This window comes from Cladophialophora carrionii (assembly GCF_000365165.1).
Source record: "Cladophialophora carrionii CBS 160.54 unplaced genomic scaffold supercont1.3, whole genome shotgun sequence".
NCBI lineage: Eukaryota > Fungi > Ascomycota > Eurotiomycetes > Chaetothyriales > Herpotrichiellaceae > Cladophialophora > Cladophialophora carrionii.
In genome coordinates, this window is record NW_008481828.1 from 1,038,919 (window position 1) to 1,063,323 (window position 24,405).

Below are 24,405 nucleotides of genomic sequence, written 5' to 3' on the forward strand. Positions count from 1 at the left end.
TTACCCTCTCCCAACGGCATCTGCAATCCCAACGACACAGTCGCAGTACCACGTCAGGCCTCGAACTTCAATTATCTGGGTGCCCTGGTCTCGACTGCTCCGCGCCTGGTCGGCTTGGGATTAGCTCAGGGCTAACCAGAAGGAAAGCACCAGTAGCGGCAGAGGCAAGTCTCCATTCGCAACGCCCGCGCTGGGGCCGGCTTAACCTAACAACCTCGTCTAGGCGGAGACACAGTACCCACGCTGGCTTTTGGCGCTTGCCTAAAAGCGAGCACTCAAAAAGCCCAAGCCGAATCCAACCTCCACTGCTACTCTGGCACTCTCTCCAGACTCGAACCCGTTCCTGAGGTGCCTCATCCTACTTCACCTCGACCACGTTGTACCAACATTCTTTCCTTTCGTGCCATCTTCTTGTTGTATCACTGTCATTATAGCATACACATACCGCCGTGCTGCCACCAGCACGCACGCAGTGTGGCTGCGTCTGTATTTTCTTACTCCCTTTCCTCGCTATTCGACCACGCGCACACCGAGTACCCACAACGTTAGGTGGACACGACGAGGTCTGCCGATTGAGACAACGACTATAAAAGCGCTGCATTTCGATTTGGCGTTTTCTAGGTAGGTGTGCATCCGGGAACGCAGTCCAGTCCAACGCGTGCCCACTTGTCATATGGCCTGTGCTTCAAATCCGAGCAATTTCGAGTGCTCCTCGAGGCCACACATGTACGACGATTATGCGAGAGGTGTCTGCTTGGACTGGAATAGATGGACACTGTCTCTCGACCTTGCTAACAGTTGCACGGTGCAGTCTTCGAATATGGCGTTCTCCAACGCTTTGAGTGGCCGCATGGAAGAACTGCGCTTCCCAAACCTACGATCCCCGGACACAGAGAGTCCGTACAGCTCAAACGGATCTTCCTCGCGAGAACAGAACCCCTTTTTCTCCAACATGCATGCATCCTCCAACGATGCTCGCGGCGGCCTTCAGCGTCGCTTCACGACCGACTCGAGCAAGATGTCTGTGGCCAGACCATTTGGACAACAGTATCCCTCTGTGAACTCGACCGCGGTACGTCACATGTCCCTGTGTCACCAGTCAAGATTGTGCTATTGTGTCTTGGAAACAATGAGGATTGTAATGTGTCGCGCTGGCTGTGAAGCGAATGTCAGTTTCAGATGCCGATGTCTGCTGCCTCCACAACCATCCGGCCTATAAATCCCGTTGACATAATCAGCTTCCCTCATATACTCGCGATATCTACTTCTTGGTTGGGATCTCGTGGTGGCGATGGAGGCTGACAGCAATATCCAGCAGGCGAAGAATAAACAGATGTTCGAAGACATTCAGAATGCGAAGCGCAAGGCTGAAGAGCAGCTGCGCCTCCTGGAAATGCAGGAACGAAGTCTTCAGATGGGGGCCAGCACTCAAGATCTGGACCGGATCTCGACTCATCTGAATCGCATCAGTCTCAACGGTCCGGTCAGCGAGCCAACTACTCCTCCTGAGTACGCTGAAAGTGGTTTCAGCAACCGGTTCTCCCGCTCTAGCCGATTGTCCACGAACAGTATTCTTTCTCCTCCTGGTCTCAGCAAGCGAATGTCTCAATCTAGCTCTCAAGTCACATCTCCGCCCGCCAACCGACTATCTGGCAACGGCATGTTCAGTCAATCTCAGAAACCATCGGCCAAATCTGTTCCTGGATCTCGCAGAGGATCTGACGAGGACGAGTACTACCCTGAAGATCTGCCCACAACTCGGGCTGCTGCTTCGTAAGTATTCATCTATTTCATCACTTGCTGCTCACTGTTGCACTCCGCTCTCTTATCTCTTTCGCATCAACGTTGTTCCGCTTCCGAGATCACGGGATCGATAAGATTCACTCCCCATCACATCTGGCGACGCCTTGGTATTGTCTCTGTTTCAACTGAACCGTCTTTTCCGACTCTGATCAATAACAAACAACTGACTTGTCCGACTAGTTTAAATCGTTTTTCTATGCCAGTGAACACCGGTCGCAATCCACGACTGAGTGTGAGCGGAACTGGAGGCAATTCATTCGGCCTGGCAAACACGACGAGCTTTCTCTTTGATGAAGACGAGGACAAATTGAACGCCATTGACCTCACTTCTCCCATTGCAAAGGCCTTTGCTCAACTCGAGGGTGACGATACCTTCCCCACATTGACGAGTGACGGACTGAAGGTGAGAGATCCGCTGTCTTCATCGTCTCCTTAACATGGCACTGACTCCTTCTTAGCTCTCTGCGAACTCTGCTGCTCTGGATCTGGCAAACTCCAAGACCCCGGACCTTGACTGGACTCTTGGCTCTCGCTACAGACCAGCTCACCAGAGCATGCCCCACACCGACTCGTCTATGTACAGACCTGTTCTCAGTAACCTGAACATTAGCAGCCCTCCTGCAGACCGACCTGCGGATCTGACGCGTCGCAAGTCTCAGCGTCATTCCATGGGCGTTACATTTGAAGAAGCCTCACCTTTGCCTTCAGCAAATCTGACCGTGTCCCGTCCTACATCTCTTCAGACGTCTTACTCCACAAACGACGTTCCTACTGTCAAGAAGACTCTGAGCCTGGACACTGCCCCCACGCCTCCCAAGACGCAGGCTGAGCAGCAGTTCCACAACCACAACGTCAGCCTAGGTCGTATTCCTGCCAACGCAGTCAACAACCGCCTCTCACGAGAAGTTGCCGGCGGCTCCGTGAAGATGGACGACAGATCTATGACTTCTCCAACATCAAACTTGCATGCGAGCGCAGCTCCATTCAACGCAGGTCTGACCAGTACCTCAGACTCGAACAATATGATGGCGCTCGCTAGTCCCACTTCAGCATATGCTCCTCCACCCTTCATGTACAACATGCAAACCTTCAACATCAATCAGATGAATCCTCAGACTGCGGTCACCGGAGCTCTTCAAACGTACCCCCAGGGACAAGGCATTTATGGCATGAACAATGCTTACAATGGGACACCGCAGCGGTCTGGTACTGGTGGTCGTCGCAACCATGGTGACGACGCTCGGTTCAACAACGTCCCCCTTGAGTCATACCGTGGAAACCTGTATGAGCTTTGCAAAGATCAACATGGCTGTCGTTATCTCCAGCGCAAGCTTGAAGATGGCAATGATGAGCACATCCAAGCCATCTTTGTCGAGACTTGCCCTCACATCATTGAGCTGATGACTGACCCATTTGGCAACTATCTCTGTCAGAAGCTTTTTGAGCACTGTAATGAGGATCAGCGCACCACTCTGATCAACACTGCTGCGCCTGCTCTGGCCACCATCGCCCTTAACCAACACGGCACCCGGGCTCTCCAGAAGATGATTGAATTTGTTCACACCCCATCTCAGGTCGACACTATCATTCAAGCATTGTCGCCTCGTGTTGTTGAGCTTGTCCAGGATTTGAACGGCAATCATGTCGTCCAGAAATGCTTGACTCGTCTTGGTGCTGAGCGATCTCAGTTCATCTACGATGCAGTTGGCAATTATTGTGTCATTGTTGGCACCCATCGCCATGGTTGCTGTGTCCTGCAACGATGCATCGACCATGCCCAGGGGTTCCAACGTGCTCAGCTCATTGCTCGCATCACTCACTGTGCCTTCGACTTGGTGCAAGATCCATTTGGCAATTACGTGGTCCAGTACATTCTCGATCTGGACGAGGCTGCTTTTACCAAACCGCTCTGCGAGAACTTCTTCGGCCGTGTTGCAGCCCTGTCCAAGCAAAAGTTCAGTTCCAACGTGATTGAGAAGTGCCTGCGGACAGCAGACATGGATACGAAGAGACAGATGGTTGAGGAGATGTTCATGGGCAATGAGCTCGAGAAGATGCTCCGCGACTCCTTCGCCAACTACGTCGTACAAACTGCCATGGAATACGTAGACCCTGCCACGAAGGCTCGTCTTGTTGACGCCATCCGACCAATTCTGCCTATGATCAAGCAGACGCCCCATGGTCGAAGAATCGCCAGCAAGATTCTTGGTAACGACACCCCCCCTCGGCCCGTTCCAGGTCCGAGTGACAACATTTTGGCGAGCTTTGGGGGCGGTCGTGCGAACAACGTCGCAACGTCCAGATTGTTGGCGGTGGATTCAACGGTCTGCGTACTTCCGACACTTTCGAGAACAATATTGCCGGCAATGGCAACGGCTACGGCATGATGGATCCCACAGTCAACATGTACAACGCGAACAACTATGCCAACGACCTCGGGCAGAACGGCTACGCTGGATTCATGAACGGTGGCAACAATGTCATCTGATGGACTCGGCCGGCGACACACTTACGATTCACGACATGATGAATTTTGAAAGATCCCTTTCTGCGTCGCATGCATAGATCGGCAGTCTGCATCAGCTCGTCTGCATTGCTGCCTTTTCACGACTGTACCACCCTACACCTGAAAACAGCATTCGGCTTGTTTTATGACCCAAAAATCGTCACGGCCCCTAATATTGTATTATGGTTTCCCAGAGGCTATTCATCGCTCCAGCACCAGTCTGGTAGGAGATCAGAGACTCAACACCCGAGTTTTGGAGAAAAAAACACCTTAGAGCTCTTGCATGACTGATGGCTTGGTTGAAATTTTGCACCTTCTTCCCCCATTTCCCCATAGGTACATGGCTGGAAAGTTTTTGTTTTGTTGTTTTGGAAGGGAAGCAATTCATGAAAAATATGTCCACCGGCACCAGCGTGGTCATCTTGTACTCGAAACGAGCGGTGTCTTGGGGATTGGGCAGGAACACAGAGGTGTTGCTGGCTTGTTCCGAGACAGCAACGACCGCTGTGTATTCTCCATGTACTCGCCGTGGAGAATTGGTTATGTACTTACCCGAGGTCTCAACTTTTGGCTATGGTCTTCAGCTTGAGCGATGGAGATGCATGGCCTGTACCATAGCAGAGGCTAGAACCGCACAGCATAGCGCAGCTAGATGAAATTGTACCTTACGATGAACAATGTGCCTGCCACTCTTGAGTCTCCGTGACTAAACTTTCTGCCGCAGCAGACCCGGGCTCTGTTGATCGTAGTATATGGAGTAGCAAAGGGACAAGCTGGGAGCCCGCAGAGCTTGGGCCATTCACGTGACCTTGTGGGGAAGTCGTGTTGGCCAACGCGCTCGGCAGGAACGCGTCCTCCGCGTCCCATGAAGCGCATCTGAGGAAGAGCATCGAAAGAAGCGCAGCTCAGCAACGGCATCCTACTCGACGCGGCCATTGCAATGGGGGGCATACTGCCGCCCGATTTACTTGACCTGCTTCGACAGCATTGTCCGTGCCGCGAAACACAAATTTTGCAACTGGCAACCTACTACAACGTAAGCGGTTTGCACACTCCACCCACTACTGGCAAACTTGCCTGACCCCTCCACGCAGAATGTCTGTCCCAGTCCGTCAGTCCTCGTCACATACGGCCTCGAGCAGTCAAGCAAACGAGAAGTGATCGCCAACGTTCTGCGAGCACGAGAAGTCACCCACGCCGTCATTAAAACTAAGGAGTGCCTCTCACAGAGGCATCTTCTCTCCAAGATCTTTGCAGCATGCATAATCACGCTTGGATATGAAGGACAAATTGATCGATACGAGAAGGTGGACAGTATTAATGCGCTTCTGGGCAACCTGCGCAAATTGTTTGAAAGAGTCAATGGAAGGAAATTCGTGGTTGTGATTGAAGATGCGGACGAGTTGAAGCAGCCTGGGCCAACCCTGCTCCCTGCTCTGGCACGGCTGGGAGATATGGTATGTCCGTACGTATGAGAAATTGGTTGCACCGCTGACATGACACACCAGGTACCTGGATTCGCCGTTGTATTGACTGTTAACTCACCCCGGCCACTTATGCTGCACAAGGCCGGTGTACCATATGTGCACTTCCCACCATACACCAGATCCGAAGCCATTTCCATCATTACCTCTCGGCTGAAGCCACATCTTTCCCTTTCACTGCGACATAATCACGCTGTCGAGATTGATGAGACGGCAGTATTGAAGCTTTATCCTCAGTTTGTCACGACGGTATACGACTCTTTAATAGCAAGCACGTCCTCAACGTCGATCCTGGCTTTCCAGTCGACGTGCGACAAACTATGGCCACGGTTCATCGAGCCAATCGTCTCGCCCAAAGAGGCAACGGCCAACGCGAAACCATGGACCTTCTCTCGACTCCTAGTCCACCATCGCGGGCTATTCCAGTCGGAAGGCGAAGAGACATTACACCACACATTGACGAGGATATCGCAACGTGACGGTCGTGAAGATGGCTCCTTGTCACCTCCACCGAATCCCTCCACCCGTGACCCGCCCCTCCTGAAGCATTTCCCGACGCTCGTTCTTGTTTCCGCCTACCTCGCAAGCCACACTCAACAAAAGCACGACATGCTGCTCTTCTCGCGTATGAGCTCTAGCTCGAGCAATAAGAGAATTCGCAAAACGCCTACGAAGAGGAAATCGGCGTCGACTCCGACTGTGACGGCCACTAAAGAAGCAGCAACCCCGACCAAATCACCACGAACCAAGTCCATTTTCTCGGCGGCCGCAAATCTAGGTATCCCACGGCCGTTCACCCTCGAACGGCTTGTGGCGATCTTAAGGGCGATTCATCCGTATGGTGTGGGTCGTGGCCGAGGTATGACTGATCGAATATACCGCGAGCTTGGTGAGTTGGAAAAGCTCAGGCTCGTCGTGCGTGCATCTGGCGCCGGCGGCTCAATTGCCCCTAGTGAAGAGGCAGCGGACGAGAAGTGGCGGGTGAATGTAGCTAGAGACTGGGTTGTGGGTATGGGACAGACTTGGGGCTTGGGTGTCGCCGAGTACGAGTTAGATCAAGATGCGTGATGGGCTGACCGTTGGTCCCGTGCGTATTGGATTTTAGAGCGACCCAACCAATGGTCCAGCCTTGGTCCAACTTTATAGGTCTTCTACAAGAGCGATACTTGCGACATCCCTTAATCCAGATACGTGAGCAACCGATGGAAAACATGCCGCCACATGGTCTGGGTAGTCTGGGCCACCGACGGGGCCGAACGAATATATGCACTTGGATCGCCTCAGTCACCACGAGGTTGCTAGGTGTCGCCTCAACACTCACTGTCTCGTGTAGATAACACAGCAGCGCCGGACTGGTCGTTGATACAGAATCTTGGCACCCAAAAACTGGTAAGTCGTACGGGGTACACCTCTACGCTGGGCGTTGGACCGAACTGGGGTGATTTACCTCGTACACCTGAATCCGAGGGTGATTCGAAGTGGATCACTCCGTACTCCGTATAATCGAAGTCATTAGACTAGTTTAGCGGTATTTTGTTATGATCTAGCCTAAATTCAGCCTAGTCTCCTGGCTATTCTAAGCCATATGAAATACTCGATAGGTACTCCGTCCGGGTCCTGCGTCCCCTGCGCCATTCTCCCCATGCACCTGCATGGTAGTGCTGTGAATGCCGCCCTGTAGCCTCATCAAGAAGACGACCACTGTTTGAGAAAAAGACGTTTCCGTTCAGGTCTCTCGTTGTCGGTTTGCCGATATCTTCTGACAACGGCTCTGGAGTCCTTCGAAGAACCCAGACTTTGCCAAACACGGCAAAGGAGTATCAAGCCCGCTCTGGAGCATGGTGTTCGAAGTAAGCTGTCAGCTTCCCGACCGGCCGATCGACCAGAAATGCCCATGCGTACCGGCGGAAGAAACAGTCGATTCGGTCGTCCATGGCCAGCGTCACGTGTCGTGCCTGGTCCTGGTCCCGGATGAACATCTCGGTTTCGAGCTCCACTTCGCCCACCGAGTGCCCAAAGTCGGTCTGGTCCAGCACAATCTTGAACTCGTGGTCTGCTTCCCACGTTTGGCGAATGGTGGTGAAGTCGGCCCAGCGCGTGAGTCCGAAGACGTCACCCACAGCGCTGTCCCGTCCCGTGAGCGACTTGACGTGGCTGGAGATGATGTCCGGATCCGACAGCTCTTGAGATCGGGAGTTGACAAATGTCCCGCCCCTTTTGACCTTCATCTGCCACAGCCCGTTGCGTTGCCGTACATATGTCCCTGCTTTCGACAGTCGTGCGTCCGAGTCATAGTAGATGTCGCGAAATCTCTGGAGGCCGAGATCCTTCAGGCTCGAGAAAGGGGGGTGGCCGCCATCGATTCGTAGCGGAGAGCATTTGAGAGCGGTAAATTTCCTTTCCACCTCCAACCGAGCTGTGCAAGGGAAGCGGACCATGAGGCGGCTCTATGCTACAGAATTGTTGGGGCCGTCTGAGAGGTGTGATGGACGTTGTGGCATGTTTGCTTGGTCGACAGGCGAGTGAGTGGGTGACTTACACGGCTCCAGATGTGGCAACCATACCGACAAGGCCTTATTTCACTCCATCTGCCGGAACATGTAGGTACCTAAAACCGACAACCAGAGGAGAGCACAGGACCTCCAACCGTTATCATGACATACTGACATGCTGAGATTACTAGTATACTCAAATCGGCGACTCACAACGACTCCGGGCGATTCAGAGCCCTGCCCAGCGTGACCATCCCATGGGTTGAGATGCCGCCTTGCTCGCTTCTACCCACTCATCATTCGTTGGCCTTGTTTGCTGCAAAGTGAGGGTGGGGGACGCGGCCCCGCGCTCCCTTCTGCCTACCAGGACGACTCGATGCTGAGAAAGTGGCGGACTCTAGTTCCCGAGCTCTTTGATTGTCGAGTTCCTAGCCAGTGATGCTACTGCGTTCCTTACTGGCTTGAGACTACTTAATCTGATTCCGCTGTACCGCTTCTCTTCGCCGTCGAAAGATGTTCGACCATCTTGTACCGTCCTCTTCATGAGCGGTGTTTGTGTCCCATACCAATCTCTTGAGAAGTCTCCAAGATGTGCTGGAATAGCCGTCAACTCTATGTGGCGGGCTTTAGTGTACGTTATCCAAAATTCAGCTGAAGCAGGGGCCGTCTGACGGCGAACAGGCGCCTACGTTATTACTCGCACTCGCAGTCCTGGCGCTTTCAATGTCCGTCGAACCCACTCCCAAAAACGCATTTGTCTGTTCTTGCTACTGATCGAGGTTCGAGACCAGATGGTCCCTGATTCGAACCCACCGTTTTCTCCTCCCTTCCACGCTGGCGGCGATATCCCTGTTGAACGTGGCAAGTGCTGTAGCTGCCATTCTCGTGAGTCATGAGAAGGGCCCTCTTCGCCGGTGGCAGAACGGGGTACCCAGTGCGGTGACTTTCCTGGTGCACGACCTTGCCGTCGGAGCCCTCGCCGTGTCCCTGCTGCAGACGTATGGGCATGCCACCACAGCGTGTCGGATGGAGTTGCAATGGAAGCAGTGGTATCAATCCAAGAACGATGTCACCGTCCGAACGATCCAAGACCGACTACACTGCTGCGGCTTCAATTCCATGGCGGATCGCGCGTGGCCCTTTCCTTCCCGACAGAGCGACGCCCGCACGTGCGAGCGCACCACGGGATACTTGACACATTGCGGGCCTCGCTGGCAAGAAAAGCTTGACACGGTAGCAGTGGTTTGTCTGGTTGCGAGCCTGCTGAACGTCTTATTGCTGGTATGTATCACCCCTGCGTGATTTCTGTCGAAATCAATCGTGCGTGGGACCTGCTGACGACTGATTAGCTCTCGACGCTCTTTATCAGTGGAATGCTGCAGCTACGCACCAGAGGAGACCCGATCATGGAGCGTGGCGAAACAAGGAGTCTTCTACGCAGTGCTGAAGCTGAGGTTCTGTCGACCTGGGAGGTCGACCGACAACGCCAGCGAGGCCAACGGAACGAAGCGGACTTATCTGAAAGCGCGATATGAGACACAGAGTCTCTCCCCAAACAATCGTGTGAGGGTAGCCGAGGCCCGTTACTGGGATCAATGGAAATCATCTGAATTGCACGCTGTTGGTGTCGGAACCGGATCACGGAATTTCCATGTCAAACGTCCAGGTTCATCAAGTCCTCTTTTGCACCAGGGGACCATGGTCATGACCCCATGTTAGGTAACAAGCCAGACTCTTGGATTCTTTACTTCCCAGCATCGTCTCTCAGCCGGTCATGTTGGCCATTTGAACTTTCCGCGATTGGGCTGAGAGCGACGATCAGCTCATTTTGTGACGCCAGGGTGAACTCTTCGCCATGGCACAAGGCTTGCACAAATGGAGTCAACTGTGCCGACAACGGAGCGATTAAGGCCCCTTCTTCCTTTTCCAGCACGTCCAACAGACTCTTACAGTCTTCCTCCTTCAGAGTCTCGTACCTGTCCTGTTTTAGTCAATGCGAACACGGAGGCCGTGATCTCTTAACCTACTCGGAACTCTGGGATGTAAACTCCTCTCCAAAGGGGAACAGAACGAGGATGCCCAATCCGAACCGGTCGACGCCTTTTCTCCAGTTCTTCGCTGCGTGCAGGCGATTGCTGACACTTCTTCTCTTGGCCAAGTACTTCGCGCGCCATGCCTTGACATCGAGAGACTTGTTGCTTTCTTGGTTCGCAATAAGAGGATACAACTCCTGCGTCAAGATGTCCAGGACTTCACTTCCCGATCTTCCCTGACGCTGGATTCTCGAAGTTGTGGGGCTGGCTTCTCGTTCCTTTCCCACGACCTCGAAGAGTTCGTAGTGATGTTGAGAAAGACGGAAAAGAAGCATTCGTCGCCACAGCACCTGGGCATGTCGCACTTGGCATAGATTATCCAACATTCGGAAAACTTCTGCAAGACTGGTGGACCCACATCGGATGCCAGGTGAGAAGGGCGCTTCCCGCATGAAAGAAATGAATTCAATGAGCCGCACGCGCGCGCCGGGACCAGTGATCGACCTGTAAAGTGCACAGCATGATGTCTTTGGTCCTGCGGCTCGCCCTCGAGGGCGACCGATTAGGCTTCGAGACGCATCTAGGTCAGCGGTTCTAGGTGGTGTACTTCGGCACAGGGTCAAGTGGTCGTCACTGTTCTGAACGTGGTCTGTTTGATATAGCGTCGGCGGGAGAGTAGCACTTTGGCGATTCGTAGAGCTGGACAAAGTATTTGGATTGACTTGTGGATCCGTAAAGCAGTGAGTCTGAGATGTTGGCTTGCGCTGGAGCAGAGCAGGATTGATCGTTGTCGATGGACGTGCATGCTCGATGCCACTCTCATCCGACCGGTTCCTTTTACGTGAGTCTTTTGCACGCTGATCTGTGAGCTGAAGCGGAGTCAGTCGACTTGGTACAACTCCCAGAGCTGGACCGGCCAGGTTGTTGTCTATCAGACACGCTCCTGCCCACTGCTCGCAGTCGGCGTCGGGAATACCGTAATGTAGAAGTCGCGAATCAGTTAATGAGTGCGGAAGTGTCGGAGAAGGATTTGGCAAATTCGATCCAGTAAGGTCTGCAGCTGTAAGGACAAGGTCCCAAGGCTGAGTGACATCGACATCGCCTTCTCCAGACGCATCCACAATGTGCTGAATGGCTTGCGCATATCTCAGCAACTGTCTACGGATGGAGTCGAAGTCATCGGGAGGCCAGTCTCGATGAAGCCTCTCTACCAGTGACTTGAACTCGTAAATTTGCGCACCGATCCACTGTACCCAGATCACTCACAGTAAGAACCAATTCAATAGCAGCTCGAAGATGGATACTCACATGAAGGATCTCTTCGGGGACTTCGGCCATACTTCCCTCCTGTGACGAAGACTTTCGTGGGACGGAGAGTGATACAAGTCTAGAGTCGATGCTGGCACGACTGGGCCATGATCTTATCTAGTCACACCTGAATGGCAGCACAATCCAGTCCAGGCAACTCGTGTCGTTTGTCCAATAGGGTCAAGCTTTGCTCAAAGCTATTTGGCTAAAAAGCGCCCATTCAAAACCTGGAACCTGGTCCACCTCAGAAAAGGATAACCAGCGGTCACCGGTTGGGGTCAGCCTCTCTCGTGAATTATATTCACCATCCAGGAAACATGTCGCCTTTCCAGCCTGACGGACGCGATTGTCCCACAGGGATCGTAAGTACACTCCAACAAATGGGAATGACCTTCAGAAGCTGAGTTGGAAACTACAGAAAATTGAAGCCGACGGTAACGATCCTTTTGGGTCATGCTGGCAGTCACAAACAACCAGCGGAGCAGTTTCCATGGATATCGATGGTGGCAGAATCAGTGGCCGACAGCAGGACATAGCTTCCGGGAACTCTGACCCTCGACAGAACACATCGGTCCGACGGCGTTTGGCTGTTTCCCACGCCACGAAACTGAAAGAGGCATTGCACAACGAACGTGGCTCCGATCAAGGGAGATCTTCTAAGTCGTGCCCCCCCGGAGATTGGATAGAGCCGCAGAATCATGTCGGTGGCGCAACATTGCAGCTGCAACCGCCATCCGAGGCAGGTCAGCACAAAGGGCCACACACAGAAAATGTCAGAGAAAGTGCGCCCGCCTCCGTCGACGTGCACATGTCTCTTCAGCCCCTCGCGTCTCGATTGCAGGTCTTGAAAGAAGAGGATGCCAAGCTGCAGCAAGACGAAGTCAAACTCACGGCACAGGTCAAGGACAGCGAAGCAGCCTGTGGTCGAATGATTCAACAATACCTGGAAATCGCCCGGGCAATCGCAGCGCGGAAGCAACATATCCAGGAAGACAAGGCCCGGTTGGAGGGCGTTCAGCAATCGAGGGATCGTATAGAAACAGAGGTCACTGCGATCATTGCTCGCATCGCCTCATCCGTCCACCCAGGGGGGAGCCTGAAGTGACGAGTGACCGGAGATGGGGACGTGCAGCGAAGAAGTGCGAGTGCAAAGGTCAGAGTCTGAGGCGACGGGCCGTGTTGCGACTTTTCGCAAAGTCGGAACATGAGTCGGAGCGTGACCAATAAGGTTCCAGTCATGACTCGTGCAAAAGCGGCACTAGGCTAAACCGAAAATGGAATTCACCGTCCTGCTCGTCTCACCTGCGATCGACATTTTCACAAGTACTGCATCTGAACATGCTCTACTCCCTACATACGCTACTTGCAATGTTGCTGTACTTGCGACGTCCTCGATCGAGGTAGGGCTACGATGTCCTGTATCCTGCTCTTCGGTCTGCCTTTTGGTCGCGAGGTCGGTACGGAGTACAGTCCGACAGGATTAGCTTCGAGGATGGCAGATGTCGAACATCGCAGAGTTGGTGGTTTACGGCATGCCTCCGGCGACCGGTGACCAGGTACAATTGCTCGATGGCGGCAGCAGCGCCCGAGCACTCGCGACAGGAGCGGCGAGTTCCATGGGTATCTGGCTCAATCGGAAAATGGTATCGGTGCTTGACGTAGCAAGTCAACTGTGTGGAGATGAAGTCTCTTCAACACATACCAAACATCCATGTCTGCTACCAAAGCCACACAGAAGGGTACAGTATACCAGAAGGCGCCATGCATGCTGTCTGATCATTTCTACAGTCGCTGAAGACGCCGCACAACAAAGTCTGTGGTTTGCCTCGTCAAAATCCCTATGGGGCATGAAACGCAGACTGCCCCTTGGTGCAATTGTCCTATATCTACCGCCGTCTTACTTACCCAAGCTTGCACCTACTACAAAACTCCTTCTGTGTTGGAAAGTGAGACTGTGAGACTTGTGTGACTTGTTGAACGATTCTTATGCTTTTGAAAATGTCAGCAGAACCAAACGTCGATTTCAATAATTCGCTTGTTGGCCGCCCGGCGGTAATTGGGATTTACGGTCTCCCAGGCTCCGGGAAATCGTTCTTGCTGAACGCATTGAGCCAAATCCACAGGAACAACTACATCTTCGTCGAGGGCTCAGAGGCAATCTCCCGAATGGTCCCGGCGGGCCTCGAGGCATTCAAAACCCTCGATGAAGCTCAAAAGCGCCCGATCCGTGAGCTCGCCATCAGCACTGTCGTGGCGGACTGCCTCAACGATGGCAAGGCAGCAATCGTTACCGGACACTTCATGTTCTGGCCGGGCGCAGTCGACCAAGGGCACTCGGTGTGGACGCAGCAGGATCGCAAGACTTACACCCATATCATCTATCTCCAACCCCCCGCCGAGGTGATCCACGAGCGTTGCCTCAATGACAACAGCAAAAGGCGCCCTGAGCTGTCGGTGGAGCATCTGCGACGATGGCAACAAGAGGAGGAGATGCAGTTGAGGGCGACTTGCTACGAGAGTGGTATTATCTATTATGCTCTGAACCAAGACCCTGCAATCCCGAAAGTCTCCAAGCTGCTTGAGACCTTTCTCCATCGCCGTCAGGAGAGCCACATCCTGCAAGCCGAAGCAATGCTGGACAGCATCATCCGGTCTCAGGCAAGGCCATTCGTCGCTGCGCTCGTTCTGGACGCCGACAAGACGTTGTCTGCGGCGGACGCGGGTCACTTATTCTGGGAGCACGTCCATCAACGCAACCCCGTCCCAGCGAAGAGAGACTACTTGACAGCTGTCTTCGGCGGGCCCCTGGGCTACACGAGTGCGGCATTCCTCCAAATCGCTCTGCTTTATGAAGAGTCGGTTGATCAAGGGACCTTCACCGAAACATGTTCAGATGTTGCGGCACAGATATCCTTGTATCCCGACATGGCATCCCTTCTTCAGAAGTTGCGGAGCAGCGACAAGTGCGCCGCTGTGGTCGTGACTTGCGGCCTGCGTTTGGTGTGGGAGAAGGTGTTGGAACGACACGGCTTGCTTGACACGGTCAAGGTCATCGGAGGAGGCCCCTTGACCGGTGTCTCTACTACTAGTGGCAGTAATCAAGTTATTACCGCCACAGTCAAGGCCAGGTTAGTTGCTCGTCTTCAGCGCCATCACCTGTTTGTCGTCGCCGTGGGCGACAGCGTCCTGGATTTAGCCATGTTTGCCCAAGCCGACCGGGCAGTGGTCATCGTAGGCGAAGAACGGACACGCAGCCGACGCATGGAGAAGGAACTTGCCCAGGCCATCCGCGAGGGCCGCTTTTCGGCACATCAAGCCATCCTCGCACGCGATACTCCTCCCCGCCTGAATACCGCCGCTTTGCCTTTGGTGCACCTGAGCGACCCTGACTTCCTCAACTCCGTCCTCCCTGGATACTCTGTTCCCGTGCTGAATATCATTCAGCTCACCGAGATGCGATCCTCGAAAATTCTGGCCACGGCCATGCGCGACGCGGCCAGCAGCGGGCCGTTGCTTCGTGAAGCTCATCAACGAGCAGCTAAGTACCTGGCTCTGCACACACTGCCAGACCTACTTGGCGTCGAAGAGTATATGATTTCTCATGTACAAGGACATCAAGTTCCCGGAATCCGCATTGCAGAGCAAGAGAGAACGCTGGTTGTGGCGCTGATGCGTGGCGGCGAGCCCATGGCCTTAGGGGTCAATGATATTCTTCCGGCGGCATCTTTTCTACACGCAAATCGGCCTGATGACCTTCAACCAAAACACGTGGCCGAAATGTCGACCGTCATTCTGGTCGATTCGGTGGTGAATAGTGGCCGGACAGTCATCGATTTCGTCTGTCGCTTGAAGACTCTGTGCAAAGCAGTGCGTATCGTCATCATCGCCGGGGTTGTGCAAAATGCGGCGATCGCAAAAATCGAGGACTTGAAGGACATGATGCGAGGTCAGCAAATCACCCTGGTCACCCTTCGGTTGTCGGAAAACAAGTTCACGGGCCGCGGCGGCACGGACACGGGGAATCGTCTATACAACACGACTAGACTGTTGTAGAGCATGTAGCTGAACTGATGCTCTGCGCTCCGGGTAAACCAGGTCTGGGACCACAAATCGCGGGAGGAACTCGAGAGCAGCTGTAGTAGAGGCCATCAGTTCGAATCCAGGGTGTTTGCAATTCACGAGCGTTCACGGTGCTATGACGGCCCCAAACGAATCTTCAAGCTCGTCGTCGCTGGTGGCTGGGCTCGGAGGAATGCAGCCTTGGTGAAGTGAACTGTCTCATTGATGGGGTTGAAACTGAGACCAGATCCGGAGTTCTTCCTAACCTTTTGAGATGTGAAGCAGGTTTGGTTGACATACTCTGGGTTTTTCGGGACTGTTGGAGACTTCGTCTAGTTTCCTGCAGAGTGAAATCGCAATGAATCAGACCATGCCCGTCATTTCATGTACGCGAGACCATCGCGCTTGACTTGGAAAATGATCACCATCGTTGTGCCGAATGCCCACTAAGGGAGGAGGGACAGACAGTCGGCCGTTAACACCGTCAGGCGTTGGGTGAGACACGAGCTGGGGGCTCATCCTCCGGGCGTGAGCCCGGCGGGGAATGCACAGGCGGCGTCACCACGCCGATGCCGAAGCCGGGGATACGTGGGCGCATTACTACCATCCGGGACGTGCTCGGCACCGGACCTTATCAAAGGAAGCCGGTGTTCGCCAATCGTGAAGATACGAGACACACCTTCTAGCCACAACACTCCTGCTCCCGGTCGCGATCCTTCTTGAGTATCGACCGTCGGCGATGGTTGGAGGGATGAAGCCATGGACTTCGACTTCGCGGCTTGTCTGGCCAGGCTAGATCCTACTTATGAATATCAGATCGACAAGCTCGCCGGTGGCGTTGTGAACGTCACCGCACGAGCGACTAAAGTGGGCTTTGCTTCCACATCTGCTAGGCTGCCAATACCGCAGCGGCATGAGAATCTGAAGATGGGAGACGGCGACCTCGAACCTGGTCACGGCCGATTCGCAGACCAGAAAACGCTCATCTTGAAGCATGCGCCCCCTTTCATTGCTGGTGTTGGTACGGATGCTCCTATGTCTCAAGAACGCCAGGTATATTCTAGTCCTGCAGGCTCGTTCTTGCGGTTGGTGGCTCAACGTCAAGCAGATGATAGAAGCTGCCGCCCTTCGTTTATTCCTCCCAGTCTCTGCGCGCGGGAAAGGATCACCGCCAACGTCGGACGAGTGCGATGCAGCACCTCTCCACTGGATACTGGTCGAGTCAGGAGTCATGGTCCCAACACTCCTTCATTACGACCATGGTAATCACATTCTGGTTATATCGGACCTCGGACGTCTTTCAGACATGTCGCAGGTCTTCATCCACCTGGGAGGATTCACGCCCGGGTCCTCTAGCGCGGCATTGAAGGCACCCACATGTGCCCCTAGGTTAGGTTGTCCGCTCGAGGCTCTCGAGATCCAGAGTTATCGAGACACTGGTGAGAAACTTGGTAGCTTCTTTGCACGCCTGCATGACCCTGGCACCCACCGCGCCATTACGGAGACAGGACTTCTTCCTTCACAGGACGTCGGTCGTGATGACCCAGTGGCCGCACATGTTTTCCCCTCGCTGCCGGAACTGAAAAGCTTCGTTCACCACCATGCAATCAAGCCACTCCTGTCGCAGCTCCTCAAGTTCCCCTCGCTGCTCGATGATGCAGAAGCAGCGGTGCTCTTCGCTGCAGTGGAAGCAGACTTTCTCCGAACATGTCCTCCAGAGGAACAATGTTTCGTTCTGGGCGACTGCTGGACTGGAGCAGTGTTGCTTGACCTCCGTCCTGGCATCGGCCCTGTGGGAGTTGCTGTTATCGACTGGGAGTTCTCGAATACAACAGGTCGAGGGGTCAATGGGGACGTCAGCCAATTCCTTGCTCACCTGGAATGTCTGCGAGTCGCTGCGCTGACGCGCAAAGTCCAACTCGTGGGTGGTCACTTGTCAGCCGTGAACGGCATCGTGGAAGGCTTTGTGCAGAAGTACAGGACCATGCAAACGAAGAGATTTGACGACCGGATCATGCGGTCAGCATACCTATCACATGGCGCAGAAATCATCAATTGCGCCTTTTGGAAAACGTGGGTTTGCGAAGATCTCCAATGCGTGTTTTGTACCAGGGAGGCTGGATCGGTTCCTGAGCCTGAGACCCAATGCATCCTTATCACCAAATTGGTAGATCGCGGCCTCTCTTTCTTGAGGGCAGCTGTTGCTGAAGACCCATATGCGATGACAGCCCAGCTGAGGCAGGGCATCTCGACTTCGGAATCAGAAGGTGCGCAACTGGCAGGCTTGTACGACTTTTTCGAAAGACCTTGAGTTAGTAGTATGGCCAGCTGTGTCCGGGACAGATTCGTGGGCTTCACGCTGGCGGGGTTGCGCAGGAGGAGCATCGAAGACCATCTGTATGAGATTGGGAGAAGATGTTCGTCGACTCTGAGTTGGTCATAGCAAATTCTAATCAAGACGTTGGTTGAATGATGATCCCGCTATCAATTATACCAGACTTTGTCAAATTCTACGTCATTTCGTCTCTATCTCTTGCTTACATTGCCTTTGACCCCCGTGGTACTTTATTCCCATCCTAGTCTGGACGGTGAATTAATTACTTCATCTTGTCGTCGAGCAGCCGGAATTGTTTGCACGCCGTCCTCCACAACCTCCATATTCTCCTCTCCAATCACCTCTTGCGGTCTGCTGAACCAACCTCAGACCTCAGCCTTGATAATTATGTCGGCCCGGGGCGATCAACACCAGACAACATGAAGCCGTCACCAGTGGCACGGCAGTAGGAATCTCATCTCCACTACGAGGCACGCATCAGAGTGAGGCTCATGAGTGCATTGAAACCCACGAGGACGAAATGCCACCCGATCTTCCAGGTTTCTACTTCGATGCGGAAAAGAACCGATACTTCAAGATCCAGGCCAACCACGTCGCGCCCACGGGGTCCAAATACAGCCGTCAAGCCGTCAAGGCCGAGACGGTCATCAAAAAGGACCAACGGCGCGTGGAACGAAACCGGCGCGCCAAGCTCGCCACCACGGTGACGAGGTCCAAAGTCCTACACCACCCACTGCTCTCGTTCGACAGACGACTAGGCGACCTGCGACGCAGTGCCAGGACCGGCGTGGCCGAATACTACGCCGCCAGTCTCCATGGCGCGGACGCATTGGGCGGGGCGTCCGCCTCCTCCTCCTCCTCCTCCGCCTCCTCCTCCGCCTCCTCCATCACCCCTAATTCAGGCCGCTTCGCCGTGGACCACGATTCCGGAACCCTCTTCGGCGACTTCACATGGTCTCCGTCTCCTTACCACCGCAGCGCGAGGATGTTGGCCCTGTATCGCGACAGGAACCCCTTCTTCGACGACGACGACGATCAGCGATATCCCGGTGACGACGGATCCTGGCGGAGCACGCCGCACCCGGAGTCGACGGGACCGCTGTACTCGCTCAAGCGCGGGCACTTTGATACGATCGCGAGCGTGGCGCGCGTCCAGGCCCTCGTGTCCGTCGGACGCGGCATGATGGCCTGGGTGCAGAGCAGCGCGCGCGAAGGCAGCCCGCAGGAATCGCGCGTCAAAGTGGCTTCCTGCGCGGCATCACCGTCGTGGAGTGGCCGGGTCGACGACCGGGTCAACGAGTCGGCGTTCTACAACCGCATCGTGGACCTCGCCGTGCGGCCTACCGCTGCCGGTGGCGGCGGTCACGAAACCACCAACGACAATATAGCACTCGCGACGGGCAGCTCCGTATGGCTCATGGACGTCAGCGTCACGGACCCGCGACGCCACGACTGTACACAGTACCCGCTCAACCAAGCCGACGGGACCAACGACGTGATGAAGGTGCACTTTCTCGACCACAACGTGCTGATGTGCGGCACGCGGTCCGGCAAGATGTTGCTCCTGGACGTGCGAGAGCCACCGCCTGCCTCTAAAGCGCGCGTCGGCGCGTCCACGCGCATCCAACATTCCAGCGCCATCACCAACATGCGGGCCCTGCCGGACGGGGTCGGGCCGTCATCCTCGCACATCCTGCTCGCCGGCCTAGGCAGCACGAGCGTGTACGACCTGCGCTTCACCCCACCACCCTGTCTAAAGTGCCATCTGCCCCGGGCGAACAGCTACCGCCAGTCCCGGCCCTTGGTGTGCTTCGACATCCCTGTACCGAGGCGCCAGAGCCACTACGGTCTGGGCTGGGCTTACGATCCCGAGTTGAACCTCGTGGTCGCCGCGTCGACGGACTATGTGGACAATCATCGCGTGGGCGTCTGGAATGCCGGCACGGGGAGGATGGTGGCGGCCGCGAGTCCGTTGAACGAGTTCGTCTTCTCTGCGCCCGTGACGTGCGTCGAGGTGGCCAGGGTGAGGGATGGGCCGAAGAGTGTTTTGCTCAGTTGTGCTGGCGTGGGAGGCGGCGTTATCGAGTGGAGTGCGCAGGGCGGGAGAAGTGTCGACCACGGACAGACAGAGTGAGACGACGGATAATGGATAGCCCAAGCCTGCGATTGTGAATAGACGGAAGGATGCATTCATTGTTGGCACATTAGAAGCGACGTGACGACAAGGCTGGGGGGATAATTACTACATGTTCGACGCCTGATGCTTGACGCTTGACGTTTACCGCCTGATGCTTGACGCTTGACGTTTACCGCCTGATGCTTGACGCTTACCGCCTGATGCTTGACGTTTACCACCCACTCATATACAGTACACTACAGTGAGGTATAGTGGCTACGGTGGGCTTCCTACATTCTAGGCTCGTCCTGGGAGGTGCAAGACTCGGAAAGGGGTTTATCGGGCACGAGGCGAGTCCTGGATCTAGAATATATTCAGCCAATATGTTTGAGTCAAGTTGGGTGTGGGCGTGGTTAAGTCGAGCTGGGAAGTCGTCCGAGAGTACTGTGACCTACTGCAGATATGGGTTGAAGGAACGCCAATGCCGCTGAGTCGTGTCAAGTCGAGTTGGCTAAAGACAGGGTACGAATAAGGAAGGTAGTGATCGTTGAGGCAGAGAACAGGGAGATGGGTATCACTGTCACTGTCACTGTCTGATGGCCGAAGCGAAGAGGGCAGCTCGATCGATATATATTAACGTCCGCCATACCCCGTGGGGTATGGATGGGTATTTCAGGAACAGGGCGAGAAAGAGGCAAAATGGCAAGCAAGAACAGAAACCAGAGAACAAGGCGTGGCTGGGTGGGAAGTTGCTACAGTAAGAGATCGCTATGGTCTTGATCCTGATCTTGCTGTCCCTTGATTTCCCTGTCTTTGCACATATCCGCCCAGTCAACAGTTCTCCGATTTCAATGTTGCTTGGTGCGACTGGGAGGTCGGTACGGTTGATCGATCCCTCGATAAGAGGTCACCGCTTTTCGACACGGACTTGATCTTTTGATGGTCGCATTTCCATTTCAGTGTCTTTCAAGTAGTCCGCGCACGCTCACACATGCACATGGCTGGAGGCACAGACCGGGGTGGCCGCTCTGCACAACTATCTCCCCCTCAAGACGGAACACCTGCTTGGTGAGGGTTCAAGTTTTGATCGCGCAGAGGCTGCCTTCCCAGGGCACTTGACACTTCACTCCGTCGATCGTATTTTGTACGACGAGTTGAAGTCCCTCCAAGGTAAAGGCCTGGCAGCTCGAGCCGCCGTTTGTAGGCACTACTGCTGCGAGCTTCCGTCCTGGTAGACTGGCCAGAGTCTGCGCCTTTGCATTGATTTCATTCCAGGATACCCCTCACAGTATCAATATCATGGTCAACCATTTTGCTGCTCTGCTTGTCTGGGTCATTGGCGTGCATTCCTCGTCCGGTCCTCCGCCACCATGAATGCTGCTCAAGTCTCAGATTGGGATTGTCGATCCGGATCCAGCTTCTGTTTCTGTTGGCTCAAGGGGACTTCCTCCGCCGACTTCCTGTCCACGTCGACGTTGGCCTGCTGAATCTCATTTGTTGCACCACTGTCCTTCATCCTCAATTCTCTCAGCATCTCATTGACACCTTTCTTCTCATTGACATCGTCTCCCTCATCATCCTCGAGTCTCGCGATTTGTGGCTTGCCACGCACTGCGTCTGTGTTGTCATCTTTCTCGAACTTGATCACAGCCCATCTCAACTTGAGGCTTTCCTCCCACCCTTTGGCATCTCTCTGCCTATGGCGGACTTGACCCGTACGCGGGTTGGTGAGCGTCCATTTCTGTTCCAGCATCCTCAGCAGCTCGGGCGAATGAGGCTGAAGTAATTGAAGTTTGGCGATGTTGAAGTAGCCCGTAAATCTGAATGTGCGCATCTTTGTGGAGTCAGCGTCGTAAGGTGGACGGCGAACCTGAGAGAAGACCGCAATGGCGTGCCTCTCTTTTGTATTAGCTCCGGAGACGACATCTGAAGCATCGATGGCAGTGGGGATATGGTTCTCCTTGATTGCTTCGGGCGCATGCGCCTCACCTGGACGCGTGTTCGACAGTTGTGCAGGTAGAGGGTCGTTGCTGTCGCCAACTTTGACGTCAAGACCTGAAGCTGAAGCTGCAGCGTTATTCGCCCCAATGGCCGGCTGTGCAGGCAACAGTTCCAGGCTTGACTTGGTATAAATGATACCATCGGTCTCCCAGCGTGGGTTTGCGTCCTTGAAGAGTAACACGTAGGCAAGAACTCCGGGTGTGGCAGCGGAGTCGTGAAGTGTCTTGCTTTGTCTCTTTCCAACTCCATTCCCCAGGTCCTCTTCAGGCCAGAAGTAATGTTGAATTTCTCTAAGCGAGTAAAGATCTTCGTCCGGAATCCATTCGGAGTCCCTAGGCAGTGGTCGAGGGCTGTGATCACCGCCACGGAGACGTGGAGAGGAGGAATCGCCGGAACCGTACGCGCTGATTCCACCGCGAAGACCTGGAGAAGTGGACATGGTGGTCATGGATCTGTTGCTATTGTCGGCGCGCGAAGTGCTCACATCTTCTCGGCCTTGACCCTTCGCACGGAGGGCGGGTGGAACATAGCGGTTGGCCATGGTTGATGACGGCCGTAATCTAGATTTACCAGGCGAGCACAATACACAGGACGATATCAATGTTGATGGAGAAGAAGTGAGGATTTTGTCAACCTTTCGGATCAGCGATGAGTGAGAAGCAGGTGAAAAGCTTAGGCACCAGCCAATGGACGAAATGTAATCTCACTTTTGCTTCAAGAAGTTGGCGGGATATCATAGACCAGTGCTTTTATCGACCCACAGCCTCATCTTCACATCTTGCTGATCGACTGAAATCAAGCGCGAGGTAAAAGCGAAGGATAGACGAGACAATGACTGAAGGTGACAGCCTTGCCAAGTCAATGACGCAAATTCCTTGCAGAGCACAAGGCTGGACTTGCAGAGCAGCGGAGAAAGGAGACAGTGTCGTGGCTGGAATTATCATCACGATTATTACCACAATCGAAATCAAGCCAGAATATATTCACGGATAAAGGAGAGTATTTCTACCAGACATTCCACAATCGACAACTTGTTCAGCTTCAAGTCCCACCGGTTCGAGAGACACAACCGCACCAGAGACTCAGACGGGGACGTGACAGAAGTGTGACCAGTCGCCCTTATGACTCGGATCACCCCTTAACACTCTTAAAAACGATGTTTAATCCTCCGTCAACGCCGCTGGTAATGATCTTGTCCACGATATACCCTCCAAGCTCATCGTTGTGGTCAGCCAGCAGCCAGCCCGCGCCCAGCGCGTTCGGCGTGCCGAGAAGCGCCACGAAGAGGTCGCCGTGCGTCTCCATAGTCCACTCGACTTGGTCCTTGGAACGCGGAGGCTTCGCTGCATGGTCGTAGCAGTACCTCATAACCGCCTTGGTGATTTCGTTGGCGATCGATCCAGCCTTGACTGCCTGCAACGTATCCAGGACGTTGGCGGTATTATTTGCTCTTTGATCCCTGACACGCTGCCTCCACGCGTAGAAGGTGAACTCGGACCAGCTCAGTGGTCCTTGCAGCCCGTATTGCTTGCGCATGACATTGTCCACCTCCAGCTTTCGATCGTCGACCCGGTCGGTCTGACGGAAGATATCCTGGAACTTGCTGACGTAGTTCCTTTTGCCTCTCACTCCCATCTCAACGGTCTTGTCTGCCGTCTTGCCTGGTAGCTTCTCAAACAATTTCGCGAAAAGTATTCCGTTCATCTCTCGCTGCGTGGGCAATTTGTCGTTTCTCCTCTTCAGTCTTGGTGCCGAAGCTTGCTGCGATGGCAGCCTGGGTTTTCTGGCGGGTCTTGAGGCAAGCTTCATAGCTTTTCGTTTCATCCTGGCGGACGTCCCGTACGACTTCGTCGGCGAAAATTTGGCCCTGCTCCTCGTCGACATAGTTCAACACAATGTCCAGTGCGTCAGGCTCTAAGCCGTCCATCAGTGCGATCGCTTGATCATGTGTGACTCGGGCCTTGTCTGACTCTGGATTTCCAGCTATCGTGTGGTCCGTGTAATTGGGCGTAGTAACGTTGATAACTTTCTCGTAGAGACTATCCAATAACTCAATCAGGTCGCTATGGTCACCGAGAGGAATTTCGGCAGCCTTGTTTTTGAGATCTTCCAGTGGATCGGCTGGAAGATCCTCCGTGTTCAGGATTGTAGCCATGGTTGAAAGAGAGGGTCTGTGATAGAAATGAGGATCTGTGATAGAAATGAGGATCTGTGATAGAAATGAGGATCTGTGATAGAAATGAGGATCTGTGATAGAAATGAGGATCT

General features: G+C 54.1%; 10 protein-coding genes across 10 annotated transcripts; 6 read left to right on the forward strand and 4 right to left on the reverse strand.

The window, feature by feature from the left end:
• Positions 1-820: 820 nt before the first annotated feature.
• Positions 821-4,291, forward strand: G647_03760 (uncharacterized protein; the record flags this gene model as incomplete). Its single annotated transcript, XM_008728105.1, has 5 exons — positions 821-1,072; positions 1,319-1,773; positions 1,984-2,206; positions 2,262-4,034; positions 4,106-4,291. 5 exons carry the CDS (start codon positions 821-823, stop codon positions 4,289-4,291), a joined length of 2,889 nt encoding a protein of 962 aa, XP_008726327.1.
• Positions 4,292-5,249: 958 nt separating this feature from the next.
• G647_03761 (uncharacterized protein) lies at positions 5,250-6,861 on the forward strand (the record flags this gene model as incomplete). Its single annotated transcript, XM_008728106.1, has 3 exons — positions 5,250-5,345; positions 5,404-5,766; positions 5,818-6,861. The coding sequence occupies 3 exons, from the start codon at positions 5,250-5,252 to the stop codon at positions 6,859-6,861; spliced, it is 1,503 nt and encodes a 500-aa protein (XP_008726328.1).
• A 752-nt stretch (positions 6,862-7,613) lies between these two features.
• Positions 7,614-8,231, reverse strand: G647_03762 (uncharacterized protein; the record flags this gene model as incomplete). The annotated part of the gene is made up of 1 exon (XM_008728107.1): positions 7,614-8,231. One exon carries the CDS (start codon positions 8,229-8,231, stop codon positions 7,614-7,616), a length of 618 nt encoding a protein of 205 aa, XP_008726329.1.
• Positions 8,232-10,029: 1,798 nt separating this feature from the next.
• On the reverse strand, positions 10,030-10,704 carry G647_03763 (uncharacterized protein; the record flags this gene model as incomplete). Its single annotated transcript, XM_008728108.1, has 2 exons — positions 10,030-10,261; positions 10,313-10,704. 2 exons carry the CDS (start codon positions 10,702-10,704, stop codon positions 10,030-10,032), a joined length of 624 nt encoding a protein of 207 aa, XP_008726330.1.
• A 1,239-nt stretch (positions 10,705-11,943) lies between these two features.
• Positions 11,944-12,731, forward strand: G647_03764 (uncharacterized protein; the record flags this gene model as incomplete). The annotated part of the gene is made up of 2 exons (XM_008728109.1): positions 11,944-11,988; positions 12,045-12,731. 2 exons carry the CDS (start codon positions 11,944-11,946, stop codon positions 12,729-12,731), a joined length of 732 nt encoding a protein of 243 aa, XP_008726331.1.
• An 893-nt stretch (positions 12,732-13,624) lies between these two features.
• Positions 13,625-15,679, forward strand: G647_03765 (uncharacterized protein; the record flags this gene model as incomplete). The annotated part of the gene is made up of 1 exon (XM_008728110.1): positions 13,625-15,679. One exon carries the CDS (start codon positions 13,625-13,627, stop codon positions 15,677-15,679), a length of 2,055 nt encoding a protein of 684 aa, XP_008726332.1.
• A 765-nt stretch (positions 15,680-16,444) lies between these two features.
• Positions 16,445-17,996, forward strand: G647_03766 (uncharacterized protein; the record flags this gene model as incomplete). The annotated part of the gene is made up of 2 exons (XM_008728111.1): positions 16,445-16,738; positions 16,794-17,996. The coding sequence occupies 2 exons, from the start codon at positions 16,445-16,447 to the stop codon at positions 17,994-17,996; spliced, it is 1,497 nt and encodes a 498-aa protein (XP_008726333.1).
• Positions 17,997-18,540: 544 nt separating this feature from the next.
• G647_03767 (uncharacterized protein) lies at positions 18,541-20,154 on the forward strand (the record flags this gene model as incomplete). Its single annotated transcript, XM_008728112.1, has 1 exon — positions 18,541-20,154. One exon carries the CDS (start codon positions 18,541-18,543, stop codon positions 20,152-20,154), a length of 1,614 nt encoding a protein of 537 aa, XP_008726334.1.
• Positions 20,155-21,517: 1,363 nt separating this feature from the next.
• G647_03768 (uncharacterized protein) lies at positions 21,518-22,678 on the reverse strand (the record flags this gene model as incomplete). Its single annotated transcript, XM_008728113.1, has 1 exon — positions 21,518-22,678. The coding sequence occupies one exon, from the start codon at positions 22,676-22,678 to the stop codon at positions 21,518-21,520; it is 1,161 nt and encodes a 386-aa protein (XP_008726335.1).
• Positions 22,679-23,268: 590 nt separating this feature from the next.
• Positions 23,269-23,772, reverse strand: G647_03769 (uncharacterized protein; the record flags this gene model as incomplete). The annotated part of the gene is made up of 1 exon (XM_008728114.1): positions 23,269-23,772. One exon carries the CDS (start codon positions 23,770-23,772, stop codon positions 23,269-23,271), a length of 504 nt encoding a protein of 167 aa, XP_008726336.1.
• Positions 23,773-24,405: the final 633 nt, after the last annotated feature.